At 33.9% G+C, this 16444-nt stretch overlaps 1 protein-coding gene across 2 annotated transcripts; it reads left to right on the plus strand.

The window, feature by feature from the left end:
• Positions 1–901: 901 nt before the first annotated feature.
• On the plus strand, positions 902–16191 carry LOC111382929 (bZIP transcription factor 16-like). 2 transcript variants are annotated; one of them, XM_023006970.1, is made up of 14 exons: positions 902–1276; positions 1954–2045; positions 2157–2213; positions 2297–2371; positions 3015–3104; positions 3205–3261; positions 3387–3556; positions 3999–4053; positions 4669–4705; positions 4798–5081; positions 7190–7267; positions 7354–7382; positions 14609–14616; positions 15293–16191. In XM_023006970.1, exons 2-14 carry the CDS (start codon positions 1971–1973, stop codon positions 16090–16092), a joined length of 1815 nt encoding a protein of 604 aa, XP_022862738.1. In that variant the 5' UTR covers positions 902–1276; positions 1954–1970; the 3' UTR covers positions 16093–16191. The 2 variants fall into 2 exon arrangements, with proteins under 2 accessions (XP_022862738.1, XP_022862737.1); XM_023006969.1 differs by having other exon boundaries at positions 903–1276; positions 1932–2045.
• The last annotated feature ends 253 nt before the right edge of the window (positions 16192–16444 follow it).

The raw sequence follows: 16444 nt of genomic DNA on the forward strand, positions 1-16444 counted from the left end.
AATATTATTTTATTAGAAAATGTATTATTGAAGATAAATTTTGAAAAAATGAATTTTTTGAAAATTGGAACTCAAACAAGGCCTAAATATTTCTAATAGAAAAATTGTGAGCATATGTTCCTTTTTGGTAATAGTATAAATATTAGTATGTAAAATGTAAATTTGAAAAATACGATACGTAAACTGTAATACCTCCTACAGAGATTGTATTTTGTAAATTTCCCCCTTTCGACAATGTTGATTTGGATATATTAAAAGCAATCCATTAATAGCATGTTTGATAACCTTGAAGTGTAATTTAATTGGAAATCTTATTAAGCATGCTATAATCTCTCCCATATTTCAAATAATCTTATCTTTGCACGCATTCAATAATTTCCTTGTGTAAACCATTAGTTCTTTAAATTAAGAAACATCTTAAAAATTTATGCAATAACCTTTTTCACGACTTCGAATTATTATTAAATAATGTATTGATCAAATGATCTACTTTCATCTTTTGGAGAAACACAAAAATTAATCGCACAATCTTTCGTCATATTTGAATATCCCATGGGCAACATAAAAGTCTTTCGATGATTATAGGGTGAAAAATAAAGTGAAATTGGAAATTCACCAATAATAAACATACCATCATCTATGTATCTCTTCTCTTTTTGTTTGATCATTAGAGGGACTTTAAGTAAAAATTAAGTAACCTTCTAGGGATGCAAAAATAAAAGTTAAAGTAAGGTTTGCTATTTGGATTAAGGATGTCAGTACCAAGAAAAAACGAATAGTGACTGAAATCACCTGAGGGATCATAAATGAGGGACTATTGTGCAAAATCCTTATTCTTTTATACTGTAACGAAACATCCGATCATGAAATGCGAAAAACAACTCCCCATCTCAGCCGTTGATCCGGTTCACTGCTCCATCAAATCCCCCCAATCATCAGCCTACTTGATATATGCTCGGCCAACAACTCTGATACTGTCTCTCTCTCTGTAAATCCTAGGGACGACAAACCATGTCGACGATCTAGCAAACAAAGCCCTAAAATTTTCTCTCTCAATCTTCTCCCAATTTCCCCTACTTCTCTTTAACGTATAAATAACTTACATAATTTTTGCCTGAAATTGAGTTTTACCAATTATATATACACTTTTCTTTATAGATATATCTTTTTGGGTCTACGTTCATCTGGGTTTTCTTTATAGCCAAAGAAAAAGGGCGTTTTGAGCTGAATTGACTCACTGAGTTCAGATTCAACGAGTCAAGCTGGTTGTTTTCTGGTAAACTATATTTTAAATTCATCAAGTTCACCCCTTTTCTCGTTTTAAGCTCCATTTTGGCACTTTATGGAATATTTACGAATATCTTAGGCTTTGAGTAGCTAAAATTTATTTATTAATTTTTTTTTTTAAAGGTAAGCGAATGAATGACTTTTTCTGTGTATGTGTACACTTATGCGAGTATAGAGCATAATTTTTGTATTTTAGTTTATGTTTTGTTGGCACCTATTGTGTAATGATGGATTGTTCAAAGTGAGTTGATAATTTTAAATTTGCTTAAGAGTTTGAGTAATTGGATTATCAGATATTCTGAACAGTCTTCATGTTAATCTTATCAAATGAAGAATTATCACTAGAATGTCCTTAGGCCCCCAGTATATATATATATATTGTGTGTGTGTGTGTGAGAGAGAGAGAGATATAGACTCGCTTGTATAATATTATATCTTAGCATTTCCTAGAGTTGAAAAAGATTTTATTTTTTTTGTATTTAAATCATATCTTTAATGGACGCATTTTCAAGTTGAACTTTTTAAACAAGGTTGTCTTTTTCTCCAAGTTAATATACATGTAAATCTCTGTATATTTATTTGAACTTTAAATTGGTGATTCTATTTAAATTTTTGAAAATAAGGCTGTAATGTGTCTGTAACAGCATGGTTTTGATATTTGAGGAGGTCGCATAGTTGAAACCATGGGCAGTAGCGAGATGGACAAATCCTCCAAGGAAGGGAAGGAAGCGAAGGAGCCCAAAACTCCTACTTCACAGGTAATATGATACACTCCTTTTTCATGCACGTGAGTTGTAGGCTTGTAGCAATAGCAAAAAATGGAAATTTTCAATTACTTATTTTTGTTACTTTTTGATGGGAATTTCCAGGAGCAGCCTTCAATTACAGGCACAAGCACGGTTACTGGCGACTGGCCTGGCTTTCAGGTTAAAGTTTCTAAAAGATAGCAACTTGGACTTCATGCCTCCTTTCTCAACATTATTATAGGGTGTTGGTTATGGTTGTGCAGGCATATTCTCCTATGCCTCCACATGGATTCTTGGCGTCCAGTCCTCAGGCACATCCCTATATGTGGGGAATTCAGGTATATTTTCCCATTTATGTTTGGTATTGACTTATTAGATGTTACATGCCAACTACCACATACAATCATCATTAAACTACCGGGAGTTTCTGCTCAACAAAGGAAATATTAATGTACTAACTAAAAAGCTGAAAAAGGAAAAATAAAAATAGAAACGAAGTAAGTTCAATTCAGTCGATCAACTTGACTACTTTCTTTTACTGAGCTTTCTCAGTTGTCTACGTGGATCGTATGTCTTGCTTGGTTGCTTGTAAACCATGGCTTATACATTTCTGGAAAGTATGTCCCTACACATTGTTCAACAGTTTCGTAACCGTTACTGTTGTTTTGTTGACCTGTTGTGGGAAATCTTTGCCATCTATTTGGGATTGGTTTTGATTGAGTATTCAAATCATATAATTGTTCATATTGGAAAGCCCGTGAAGTAGGAGAATCCAAATCATATAATTGTTCTTATTGAAAAGCCTGTGATTTAGGACACTTTGGAAAGTTCAGATTGTTGTGGGTTTTACATCAACTCGATGATACTTTTTCGGAACTAGTGCTTGATAACTACTTTCTTTTAGGAGTTATTTTGCCTGTACCCTTTAGACTGATGATTCTAGTTGTTCATTAATTTTTGTTTGAAATTCTTATCTTACAGCAATTTATGCCACCCTATGGTACTCCACCACATCCATATGTCGCTATGTATCCTCATGGGGGCATATATGCACATCCAACTATGCCTCCGGTATTTTCTTGTTGATCTTCTTGTTTTAGTTTCATTTAAAATCATATTCCTCTACTCGAAGGGCTCTAACTTTTTGGTGTTCTTCTGTAAACTTGATTAGGGGTCTTATCCTTTCAGTCCTTTTGCCATGTCTCCAACTAGTATTGCTGAAGCTTCTGTGAGTTGTCTTCACACTTTTATTTCCTTTTTTTTTTTTTTGGTAGAATGTGCACGATTTCTAATGCTGCTATTGATTGTGCATTTCCATAAATTAATTGGGCAATATCTTAAATTTAATAATAGGGTAGTGCACCTGGAAACATGGAGGTAGATGGCAAGTCATCTGAGGGGAAGGAAAAACTTCCTATCAAAAGATCCAAGGGAAGTTTGGGCTCTTTGAACATGATTACTGGGAAGAACAGTGAACCCGGTAAAACATCAGGACCATCTGCAAATGGTGTCTATTCAAAAAGGTATAGTAAATCTGTGAACAAAGGGAATTGTCATAAATAAGTTCCACTATTTGGTGTTAAAATGTGCCTGCAAATTATTGTTGTGTTTACTTATTTGGATGTGGAATTGTTGTTTGTTTTTACTTATATATGTGTTGATTGTAAGTGCACATCTTTTTTTGCTAGAACTTATAGAAATATTTATCTGTATCCTCATTTTTTTTTTTGGGGGTTGGGGGGAGGCATTTGACTACTCTCCCTTTGGTATGCCTTCTGTCTCTCTTTCTCTTGTCTTCTCCCCCTTTCTCGGGCTTGTTATTTTTCCATTCCAAATTATGGTAATGACAACAATACGTTGAATTATGTGATCTCTTTAATGCTAATGCCTAAAATGGGTGGGAATATGATGGTGTGAATGATTTCAGTTCGTTATTAACTAAATTTTCGTATATGCAATTTGCAGTGCTGACAGTGCCAGTGAAGGTTCAAGTGAAGGAAGCGATGCAAATTCTCAAAATGTAAGAATTACAAACTTACTGGGTTATCTCGAATTTTTATCAGACTAATGTTGTGTGATGGTCATCTGCTTACATGTACGTCTTTAAAGTTGAGGTGAAGTCTCAGGATAAGCCTTTGATATTGAGGCATTAGTTGCATCTACTGTAGATAACCCTGCCTTTCTTATACATTCTTTTAACTGAATGCTGTTTTTTTGGCATCACCACCTAAGAAAGGAACATCTGCATACCATGTAGCATACTAGTCCTTTATAACTTCTTTTCAAAGATGACTGGTTTTTCCTTTACCAGTGTAAAGCATTTAAAACTTATCCAAGTATAATTATCCAGAAGGGTAAAAGAACGTGCTCATAGATTTTTCATGTAAATTCTGTACTCTTTTAGCTAACAATACTATATGGTTAATAGATGAAAAGGGAATTTTAAAGCTTACCATCGAAGTTTCCTTGTTAATCTTCCTAAAATCGAGGTGTATGGTTCAGGAAAAGTGTTTCTGAATGACATTGGCAATTCTTTTACTCATATGAGGAAGTTGTTTAGCATTTATCCAAGTGAGCACAATATAAAATCAAGTGATTTAATTTCTTCTGATATTTGTTCTGTTCTGCTCTACAGGAGTCACAAATGAAGTCAGGAGGCCAGCAAGATTCCGGTGCAGTTTAAAGAATGTTTACTTCCAATGCAACCGTTTAATCTTGGCTTCGCGTTTTACTTATAAACCTTGTTATTATATCTTTGCTACAGGCGAAGCATCTCAGAATGGCAGTGGTACACATGGCTCTCATAATGGAGGGCCAAATACACCCCATTCAACGGTGAATCAACCTATGCATATCATGCCAGTGTCTGGCAGTGCAGGTGGTGTTCCTGGCCCCACCACTAACCTTAACATTGGTATGGACTACTGGGCTGCAGCTCCACCATCCGCTATTCCTCCAATGCGTGGTAAGGTGTCTTCTGCTCCAGTGACCGGAGGAATGGTCACTGCTGGATCACGGGACAATGTCCAATCCCAGATTTGGATACAGGTTTTCTTCTCTTCCCTTTATTTAAATGATAATTTTTATTCTCCTTTCCCTTTTGGGGTTTTCATGAATTTGTCGTGGTTAACATATTAAAGAATTGGGGTCTTGGGATTTTAAGTTTCTTGTCCATATGTAGGTTAATTACACAATGAATTCACTCAGGAAAAGGGTGCCTTGACAATTAATTACAATGATAACCTTGCACGACATCACAGTTAAATTTGTTTTAATTTTACAATCAAAATAGCTTATCTGATTGTTAATGTTAATTTTAAATTTGTAACTGAATACATCACTATATTTTTTCCTTTGCTGTTAACGTGTGTGATTGAATTGATATGCTTTTGAAGCCGGGGTTTGGAAGTTGGATATAGAATGTTTCAAAAACTATACCTACTTATCTAGCTTTTTGTTATTTCCACTGTATACTCCACTTTTAGGGACTGGCTGATTACTGCAAACTTAAATCTACATGTCTTTGCATTGAAATGTCATTTTATAACAGGAAGATGCGATTAACCATGTATTTTGATGTCTCATGGGATGAGGCATATGCTGATTTGGTCATTTATTTTGAAGTCTCATTAGACTAGGACGAGGCAGGCCCGCCATTGTTATTAAATACTTCAATCCAATTTAGATAATGTTTAAAAGAAAACATAAAACATAAACTGCTTCACATTGTAGATAGAAGGCCCTTGGCATCTAACTATTTTCCAAGTTTTGAAATAGAAAACGTTGACTAGATATCTTTTTACTTCTTCTTCTGCCCCTCTCGATATTTTAATACCTGAAAATTAGAACAATTACAAAGAAACTCTAATACCGAAACGGTACAATTGAGTTACATTTTCATAGACCAGCTAATTTTTCCAATATTTGGTAATATTTTATTATTATTATTATTACTATTATTATTCTTATTCTTCCTTTTTTGGACTTCTACTTGCATGTAATAAGCATAATGTTGAAGCTTGAGGTTTATTTTTTATTTATTTATTCATTTTTTAAATCTATGAGCTAGTGGGCAGACCAAGCCTGAATTTAGGAGTGAAATAAACCTCATAGCTGGGACTTTGCCAGGTACTTGACTTCTTAGCATTTTCTGGAGGCTCCTAAGAAACTGCCATGGCTTTACTTAGAAATTATCTATCTATTATTTTTCCTTTTATCTGATCTTGTACTTAAACTCTTTGAAAGGAGAGCTGGTAAACCGGTAGTATTTAATCAGTTTGAGGAGGATTAAAATGCAGGACCCAGTATTGTGCTGTATACAAACTTGGTTATTTCTATAGAGCTGAAGGCAAGTCTCTGAATGGTGGGTGGAAGTTGCTTTAGTGAGCCAGTGGTGTGACTAACCATTTCGGCGTAGTGTAAATAGAGCGAGAAAGTAATTTCTTAAGCCTACATCTTCAGTCTTGTCTTCTGGGCCCTGTTTTAGGCCTGAGGCATACCTTATGGAACATGTTATATTAAAAGGAACAAGGTTTTCAGATTTCTAACTTTATGGGTCTGGCGTATAAATTCTTCGTACTTTGGGGAATTCCAGGATGAATAAGATGTTACATGAGGTTTTTAAAATCACAAGGTGCTTCGGGTTTTTAGGTTTCTGTAAATTTTTCTTCATTGAGAACCAGTTGCAGCAATGGAGTTCAGGATTTTTATTTCTCCAGCTGTTTAACACTACTAAATTTATCAAATATGTCTCGTTTAGGGTGTCTAATTTGAAGACTGGGAAGTGATAAATGGACTTGATGTCTCGGTTCCTTATACAGTGTGATTTTTTTATTCATTTTTGTTTGTCATCTTTCAGACACTGTACTGGTAAACGTTGGGAAGAATCTAATGAACACATAGAAAAAATGCGAAGCAAGCAAAACCAGCAATAATCGAATCCAACGGGAGCAAGACCAGTGGCAATTATAATATTGCAAGGGTGGGTGGTCCCTGCAAAATAATCGATGCCAGTAGACTGTTTTGCAATTGCTTATTGTTAACACTGATGTGTGATTGGATGAGCACTCTCTTTGACAGAATAATTTATCTGGCTTCCTAATCCATCTCCTTCACAAATTATAACCCCGAACACCTTTATCTTTCCTTGAGTTCAGGATGAAAGAGAGCTCAAAAGACAGAGAAGAAAACAGTCAAACAGAGAATCAGCTCGTCGATCGAGATTGCGAAAACAGGTCAGACAGTTATTTCCCACTTTAAAGTTGCTTTGCCTGTAAAGATTTCATCCCTGAAACTTTTTGTTTCCATACGTGGGACTCAGGCAGAATGTGATGAACTGGCCCAGCGCGCTCATTATTATTAGAGAACGAAAATGACAAAATATCCTTAACCATTATCTTTAAAAAATGAAAAATAAGGACAAAATGAACATTGCACCATTTGGTGCAAAAAATGCAGTAATGAATAGTGTTGCACCAAATATTGTGCAACACTTTTCATGTTGCACCATTGTGCCCAAAATTTGGTGCAATAGTTGGAGGAAATTTGCACCAAATCTTGGTGCAATGATGCATCCATTGGAGATGTCCTCATAACTTCGGTCGAGAATTTTGGAATATTTGAGATCCTAATAAAATAAATGTTGATCCTTAGATTGATTTAAATTATTTGTTAAATTTTTTTGTCAAAAGTCGAAATGTTTAATCTTAACCATTATAGACATGTGACCTCTTACACATTGTTCTAGACGGAAAAGAGTATATTGGACTCCTAGTCATCCTTACATAGACATCTCATCAATTACATCGCAATGATTCAAGTGTTAGATTACAATTGTCCTAAGCTGCCAGGCTTCAGACCTTAATTGTCTCGGATACTAGATGCATGTCTGACATAGTTATTGTATAGGTTTCCGTTGATTACCTTGGGCACGAGAAGTGGAGGGTATGTATGGAGTTACGTCGCTTAGAGAAAGATGGGTGTTTGAGGCGACTGTAGATATCTCCATCACCTCTATTGTAAAGAGTGGAGTTGTTCCAATGAAAAAGCCCTTCAACATTTTAAGGAATTTATGTGCACACGACTACTTAACAGTTGAATTTAGCAAAATTGGACGGCAATGTTGTATTTCGCAACATTCTTTTTTTAGAGTGTATTATGCGAAAATAAAAGTTAAAATTGTTCTTATGTAAAACATGTAAATTTTAGGACTGTTTTGCGCCAATTGACTCTAGGGGGGAACATGATTCGGTTTGGCCAATTTGAAACAAATTTTCAAACCAAACCATTTAAAGTGATTTGGAATTTTTTTCAAACCAAATCGAACCACTTTGATTTTTAAACCTAACCAATCTAAACTATTTTTTTAGGTTTGATTCAATTCAAAACCACGTTTAATAAAGAAAAAATTAATATATATATCTAATAAGTTAAATAGTAAATATTAGTCTAAAATTTTAGGTTAGAACATAAATTGTATCTGTAAAAAAATTACAAATCTTGGTTATATAATTATAATCATTATAATGCAACAACATGATATAAATATTTTGAATTCTTAGTCGATACAATGGCGTTCATCCGCAATTACGATACACGATTCATTTTCTTCATAAATATAAAAATATAGTACATGAATTCATTGATTATAGTTAAATGATATAAAATAATTAATAAAAAAAACGAATAAAAAAATTCAAATACAATAGTACCTAGTTACTATGACTTTTTGTGAATTATTCAAGACTTCTACTTCATCCAAATATTGCCGCCCAACAATTATTAGAACAAAATAATATAATTACAAATAAAAATATAGAAAACAATTACCAACAAATAAAAGAATTTTGGTAATCTGACTTGAATTTAGGCAAAATTTGAAAAAAATATTAGAAGGAAATGAAATGTGTAAGTTTGAATTAAAATCTAGATTTTATTATCTACTCAATTGTAATGGAGGATCAATGAATATGATTAAATAACAATTTACCCAATTTAAAAGTATTACATTCACAGTTGTGACGACTGATGGGTATTTGGATATGATTAATTAATTAATTGAAGTATATAATTGTCGAATTGAGTTTAATTGAATTATGTCTAACATAGATGTAACCTTTTAACTAAAATGTGTTAAGTTTTAATTTGGTTAAAATAAAATTTAGACTAATTTATTTTCAATATTTTTAAACGGTTTGATGGTTTGAAACGATTTGTAAAGATTGAAATATAATTAAATGTTGACGGATCCACATGAGACCAAACCAACGATTTCAGGAAAGCATTTTCAGTTCGATTTTACAATTTGACAATTTTATTGTTCAGTTCTTATTGCCTCTATTCTTAGGGAATAGTATATAATTTCTCAATGTATCTAATTTTCAACTATTAAGAGAACTTTGGTTATCATAAATGGGAGAATGCACATATGACGTTGATTATATTTTTATCAAGAGTAATGTTATTTACAGTCGCTATCTGTCTTAGTTGCCTTACGTAGCATACATGTGACGATTAGTTATTTAATGCTTTAATGTCGTAATTTTTTTATTGTCTTATGTATCAAATCATTAATAGTCACATGTATGTTACGTAGTGCGACTGCGTAGTAAACGATTGCAAACAATATTATTCTTTTATCAAAATTACGATTTTGATAAAAATCGTAATTTTAATAGATTTAGATAAAAATTTGATGAAATGTGTGATTGAAAGGTTATGAGACTTAACCCCCTTTTGAATCTCATTACATTAAATTTTATCAAGTTTCATTTTTTCTCTAGCTTAATTTTAACAACACAATTTTTTATAAAATAATATTATACGTTAATCGAAAATTTTCCCTTCTTTTTCAACCACTCATTTAAAAAAATAAAATAAAAATTATTTCACTTATTTTCATTTCCAAAAAATGGGGGTGAAATATTTTATTAAAATTTTAAATTCAGAAACATGATATTTTATACCACGTAATTCAAACAAAAATTCAACAACTACGACTATTTGACTAAAACCATGATTTTATTTTATTAAAATAGAAGAGCCGAGAATTGCCACGTAATCATCCCTTACAAAAGAGGAACCAACACTCACAGAAAGGAAACGAATAAAATAAAAAAGTCAAATACAATACTGAGAAAGAGAGGGACCGATTATGCAAATTTCCGGCTTTTATTCCGAATTATCAGTTGTTCTTCCGTCGGCCGGCGCCTATAGGTCACGGGAATTCAAGCATTTCCACTCACTCTCCGACCCCAAGTGCAGTAATAGGATCCCAAGGGTAAGCATTTTCATCTATATATATTTGTATTCTGGAAACTACAATTTTTTTTTTCTTTGAGTCAATTGTTTTAAGTTGTGTGTAATAGACTTATAGTGGAAATTAGATAGAATAGCTTCTGGTGTTCGACTTATATAGTATTGAGTAAATGAGAGATGCATAACGAAGTTGTTTCCATCATGTATGGATTTCGAATAGTTTAATTGAACTGAGTAAAAAGAGATTATTTAAAGTTTAAATCTGACTTTTCGTTGTCATAATTAAAAATCCGAAGGTGTTTTTTGTTTATGCAAAATAATGCAATTGATGGTCAAAAAGTTTCCCATTTTTATTCTGATAGTTTATTTTTATTTTTTGTTTGGGGGTAAGGTGTCTAGCTATCCCGTTAAATTTTTCTTCTGTCAAAACTGTTCAAGAAGGGATTGTGGCCAGATAAATGTAATTTTAAAGTATCAAAGGCAACCACCATTGTCTATGAGTAGGGAGGTCCCAGAGAATTTTGTGAAGTTGATAGAAAAAATGGTACCAAATATGCATTGCCTATTGCAGTTGAAGACGTAGAAACAATGAGGTCCAACTCTGATATTACCACTGACGAAATGAACAATAGCATAAATAAAAGTGAATGACTGCAAAACAAATGGATAGGAATAATGGTGTTCTCCAAATCCTTACGAGATTCAATTTTGGGAGTAAGGGCGAGACTCTTGAATAATAAGCACCTCGCCATTGTTATTAGCGGATTAGCTCCATCAATATTTCATTTCATTACCCCTCGAGTAGAGATTGTAATTTTGCAGAAGCCTATGAACTCTTGCCAAGTCCTATGCATATAATGCAACTATTTAGCTATCCACTGTAGCACAGATGTTTTTGCTTCCAACCTATATTAGCATACAACTCTCACAAACACAATATTAGTTGAAACTTGAACATAAAACTGACTTATTTTCATTTTTGTTTTCTTAGCCACCTGTTATAGTACTTTCAATGTTTGGCTATTAGATGAATATATAAGCATTAATTCACGTGATATTGGAGTAGGTGGAAGGTCTTGAGTTCAGTCACTTCATTTCTGTTCTATTTAAGATGTAATTAACTTGTATAACAGTGAACATGTGGAAGATGTCAGTAGCTAAACTATGTCCTTTGGAAACAACTAGAACTTTTAGACGATTATTAAGAGAAAGTTTTCTGGACAGATCACGTGGATTGTCATGCCCTGCTGCTGAATGTAGAAATGATTTGACATGCAAACACCAGAGTGCTTGAGATTTGCAACCTTTCTTTAAGATTTTCAACGACATGCCAATATTTTTGCTATTTTATTTCGTTGAACTGTTCTTCATTTTCTGCTCTGAAGTTAGACAAGGCTTGTATGATTTTTTTACACAAGCTTTACTTCTGCACTAAATTTCTCAAACATATTAAAGCATAACAAAATCAAATGTGGCAGATAATATCAGACCTAATTGATAAATCTTCGACATAAATTTTTATATCACTTATCGTTTTATTCATCTTCATAAACATTTGTGTTTTTAATAATGCTCAGTTTTCCAGTTACACTGAAACTTTATTTCATAGGCCACACATGGTGAAGATAAATATGAAAAACTATTTGCATGTTTTGGAGTGTTGGGGAATGGTTTGATAGGAGCACACCCTGTTCTAATCCTCACTCAACTATTATTCAGTATATGTGCCCAAAGAATGTTAGTTTACTCTCCAGTTGATCTATTGATGTTATCCATATAGTCATTAAAGATTATGGGCATGGCTCACCTTGTGAGTTGTAGTGGCTTAGTATTGACTTATGAGCTTCACTTTTTAGTTTGTGCCATATTCAAAATGCTGGTGTTATATGTATCTTCGGCCTAAAACCTCTTCGGATTTCTTTCCTAACAGTTTATCTTACTTTCTAGGGCTGTCAATTTTGTGCTCCCAAGCTAGTTGTTGGGTCGGATAAGTTAAGGAGGAGAAGCTTTACTGTCAGAGCATCCGGGAATTCTGGGGGTGATTTAGTTCCAATAGCTCCTCTTCAGTTGGAATCCCCAGTTGGGCAGCTTTTGGCCCAAATATTGCTAACTCATCCACATCTGCTCCCAACAACTATTGACCAACAGCTTGAGACCCTCCAGAGTGAGAGAGATGCCAAAAGAGAGAAAACACCCCCTGGATCTCAAGATCTTCTCCTTTATAAGTAAGTAGTAATTCTATATGCTGTTATTTGTTAGATGTGTCAGTCAGGTTCATATATTTGAATGGTTTGGACTTATGACACATCCACATAATTGATTTTAAATGCCTTTTTTCGTATGATCAAACTGGCTTCAAATTTGAATTTAAAGCTAAACTCTGGTGAGGTTAGCTATTCAAGTCCCACATAAACGGCTGAGACATTTTTATAATTAATTTTAGGCTTGGTGGAACAACATTGATTGCTTCAATGGTTTAGTTGACTTTAAACTAATTTTGTAAAATGAGTTGGTGTGGGGGTTGAATTTGGACACAATCAATTTATCTAACTTAGTACCCTCTTTGTTCAGACACAATAAAAGAGGAAAAAGGTTTCATCTCTTTTTTTTTTTTTTTTTTTTTAAAATTTAAAGGTTTTTTTTTTTTTTTTTTTTTTTGTCGTTTTAATCATATGAAACAATCATGTAGGAGGATAGAATATGGAGCTCCAGCCCCTACCAGTCTTGTTAGCAGACTTATATTGGCAAAGACGCATGACATTCTTTCTATTGTTCACAAGTACAGAGGTGGACAGAATATTGCCAATAAACATTATTGGGCTAAAGGTCTACTCTTCTCACTTTTACCATCAAATTTTTTTCCCTATTTTGATTATGTAATAAAACATATAACTAGATAAGATATTGATCTACAATTTCTGTTAATATGATGGAGTGATGGTTATAATAATATCTATATATTGTAATTAAAATAATATCTGTAATGATTGACATTAAAAATCAAAGCTCCATGATGCGTAAATTATTAGAATAAAAAAGTTTGCCTAGTGAGCTAAGGAATATGGTGACCTCCCACAAGTTGGTCTCGTTAAAGATGAGATTTAAATGATAAACATGTATGATATACATGTGACCCTCTCTAATAGCTTAAGCTTTTAGATCAATTGATTAGGTTCAAGTCTTATCGCTCCCAATTTATTAAAAACTTGTACAGGTGTAAGGCTTTGATGGTAAAAAATGAATTATGCCTACACTTGGGGTGCATTGCAGATAAGATTTAAATGATACATGTGGCCTCCTCTAACAGCTCAAGTTTTTGGATCCATTGGTTCAACAGTTCTTGCTAGCTTTGGAAGAAGGGTTTTTTGAGAGGAAAACTAAAATAAAATTAGACACAGAGCCTTACGACACTATTAGACTATAAATGCTGGCAGAATGAACATTACAGTCCGTAAAGACTCGTGAACGGACAAGGTTCTTTTAGTTTGTTGTTCATTGTTGCATTAATCACTGTTGTGCTACTCTCACTCAGTCTATAATTGCTGGCAGAATAGACTTTATGGTCCTTAAAAACTCTGTAGATGGGCTCACACAAGACATAGCTGAAAGTAAAGCAAGGAGAGGATATGTGGATTTAGTTTCCCCTTTTGCATCTTCAATGTTAAATTATCGTAAACAGTTTGAATACGTGCCAACATTTCATTTTTGGCATAACTATTTATGCTTAATATGCTTTGGTAATCCAATTTTATTTTCCATGTATCTGAGTACAAAAATTCAACAAAATGATATATGAAACTTTTAGGCAAAAACAACATAACAAGGTAGTTTTCTGCGTTGTCAATATATTTAAAGTAAGGTTTAAATTGTATTCTTTGTACTTCTCACTTGTTCCAGATATATATAAGTTTGAGCATTACCATTTAAAACGTTTCTTATTTTAATTCCTGTCTTGGTTTGGTGTGTGTAATTGATTGTTAAGAGTATTAGTTAGTTTTCAAGACTATCTATCTTCTTTCTTCTTTTAACATTTTAAAACTGGTGAATATCCTATAGTTGACTTTAACATATTATGCAATAGGACTCTGATTCTAGATTTCATTTTGCTCTTAAAATTACAGCCCGGAATACATCCCTTGCCATTACCAGCTTAGGCCCTAGGCGTTGAACTTTCTTTTAGTGGGCTTAGTCTTCAGATGGTTTTTCATTGGTTGTGTGATTTTTCTCGTTCGTTTACTTGTTGAGAGTTGAGACTGTCGGGAACAGTAGTGGCAGATGCATCTGATTGCACTTTCTGGGATTGCATTGTCATTATCCTTTGAAGCCAGTGTTAAACCGAATGCTTATTAAAATTTAGCATCTTCTATTCCAATTGTACTTTAAAGGAAATAATCTGAACAAAAGCTGGATTGAATTGGACCTGCATAGCCAATATATTTGTCAACTTCTTGAGATAATGTGCTAACAACTTTTGTCTGATTATGAGCTAATTTCTGAGGTTGAGAAACTAGAAATTACGCTTGTGTTAAGAGACGGCGACTCAGTAGGTTTGGAATGCAGAGGTGCAAAATTTTTAGGTGCTAATGTAATAAATTTAATGGGATCATAATATTGGATTCTTGAGATGAATTTTCTTTTCCGAGTTTCTCTCCTCTCAAGAGAGCGAATTTTGCTGATTTCCTTGTTGCAATAGATTTACCCCTGTTTGATCCCCATTTTTGGGGGTAAAATGTATTATGGAATAGTGGTTTTTTGGAATATGTGTGGTTAATAAGTAAGGAATTTTTTTTGAAATACGTGTATAATTATTTTATGGGAGAATGTGTGGTTGAAAATGAGATTTGAAAAAATGGTACTTAAACAGGGGCTTAATGGAATAAAATGAAATGCAAAGAATTAGCCATATTCCGTGAGCATGTAGGAGCCTCCAGACAGGTAACATCTGTTGAAAGAACCTGCCAATCCTTAATTTTCCTTTTTCTTTTTCAGAAGGATAGCTGAAGTGAAAGAAAAAGAAAGGCGAAAGATATTGGAGGAGATCATATATTGCTTGATTGTACAAAGATTTGTAGACAATGGCATTTCGATGATCCCAAAGATATCTTCAACGTCTGATCCTGCTGGAAGGGTGGATTTTTGGCCAAATCAAGAACAGAAGCTGGAGTCCGTGCACTCTCCCGAGGCATTTGAGATGATTCTTAGCCACCTGTCTCTTGTCCTCGGCGAGCGTACGGTGGGACCCCTCGATACTATTGTTCAGATCAGCAAAGTAAAACTCGGAAAGCTATATGCTGCTTCTATTATGTATGGATATTTCCTCAGAAGAGTCGATGAAAGGTATCAACTTGAGAGAACGATGAATACCCTTCCAGAAGGTTTCAATGAAAACTTGGCACGATTTGAAGAGCCTGTACCGGAAAAGCAGCAATGGGATCCAGATTCTTTGATACGAATCTATCCCGATGATGGTGATGGAGGAGGTCTAACAGATTCCACCACCGAGGGTAAATCATACAGATTGAGATCCTATGTAATGTATTTGGATACAGAAACGCTTCAAAGATACGCGACCATAAGATCTAAAGAAGCGATTTCTTTGATTGAAAAGCAGACACAGGCATTGTTCGGGCGGCCTGATATTAGGGTCACAGGAGATGGCTCCCTCGATACGTCAAATGATGTAGTTGTTTCTGTTACGTTCGCTGGACTGACCATGCTGGTACTGGAAGCAGTTGCATTTGGTTCATTTTTATGGGATGCTGAAAGCTATGTAGAGTCCAAGTACCATTTTATTAACAGCTAGAGGTATTTTTCTTCTTTATGACCCGTCTGGATAAGTAAATAACGTTTCATCTTTGTAAATTACCGTGCATATCAATAACCTTTCAAAGTACATTGAAAATTAATCATTATTTCAACAGTTTTTGTCTTGGGCAAAGTACATTTAATTTTTTAGCCCTGCTTTTTGGCAAGGCTCAAGCCAGGCCAAAAAACACGGCGGCCCCCTGTTTTTTGGCCTGGCCAAACAGGGTTTTTGTTAATTTTTTTCCTTGTGCGAGCGAAAAGGGACTTGATAATAATAATAATAATAATAAAGGGTTTCCCATTCTATAGGAATTAAGAATGGCAAAATTCATTAATCACTAGTCAATAGG

The sequence above is a fragment of the Olea europaea genome, unplaced genomic scaffold (assembly GCF_002742605.1).
Source record: "Olea europaea var. sylvestris unplaced genomic scaffold, O_europaea_v1 scaffold2586, whole genome shotgun sequence".
NCBI classification, from domain to species: Eukaryota; Viridiplantae; Streptophyta; class Magnoliopsida; order Lamiales; family Oleaceae; genus Olea; species Olea europaea.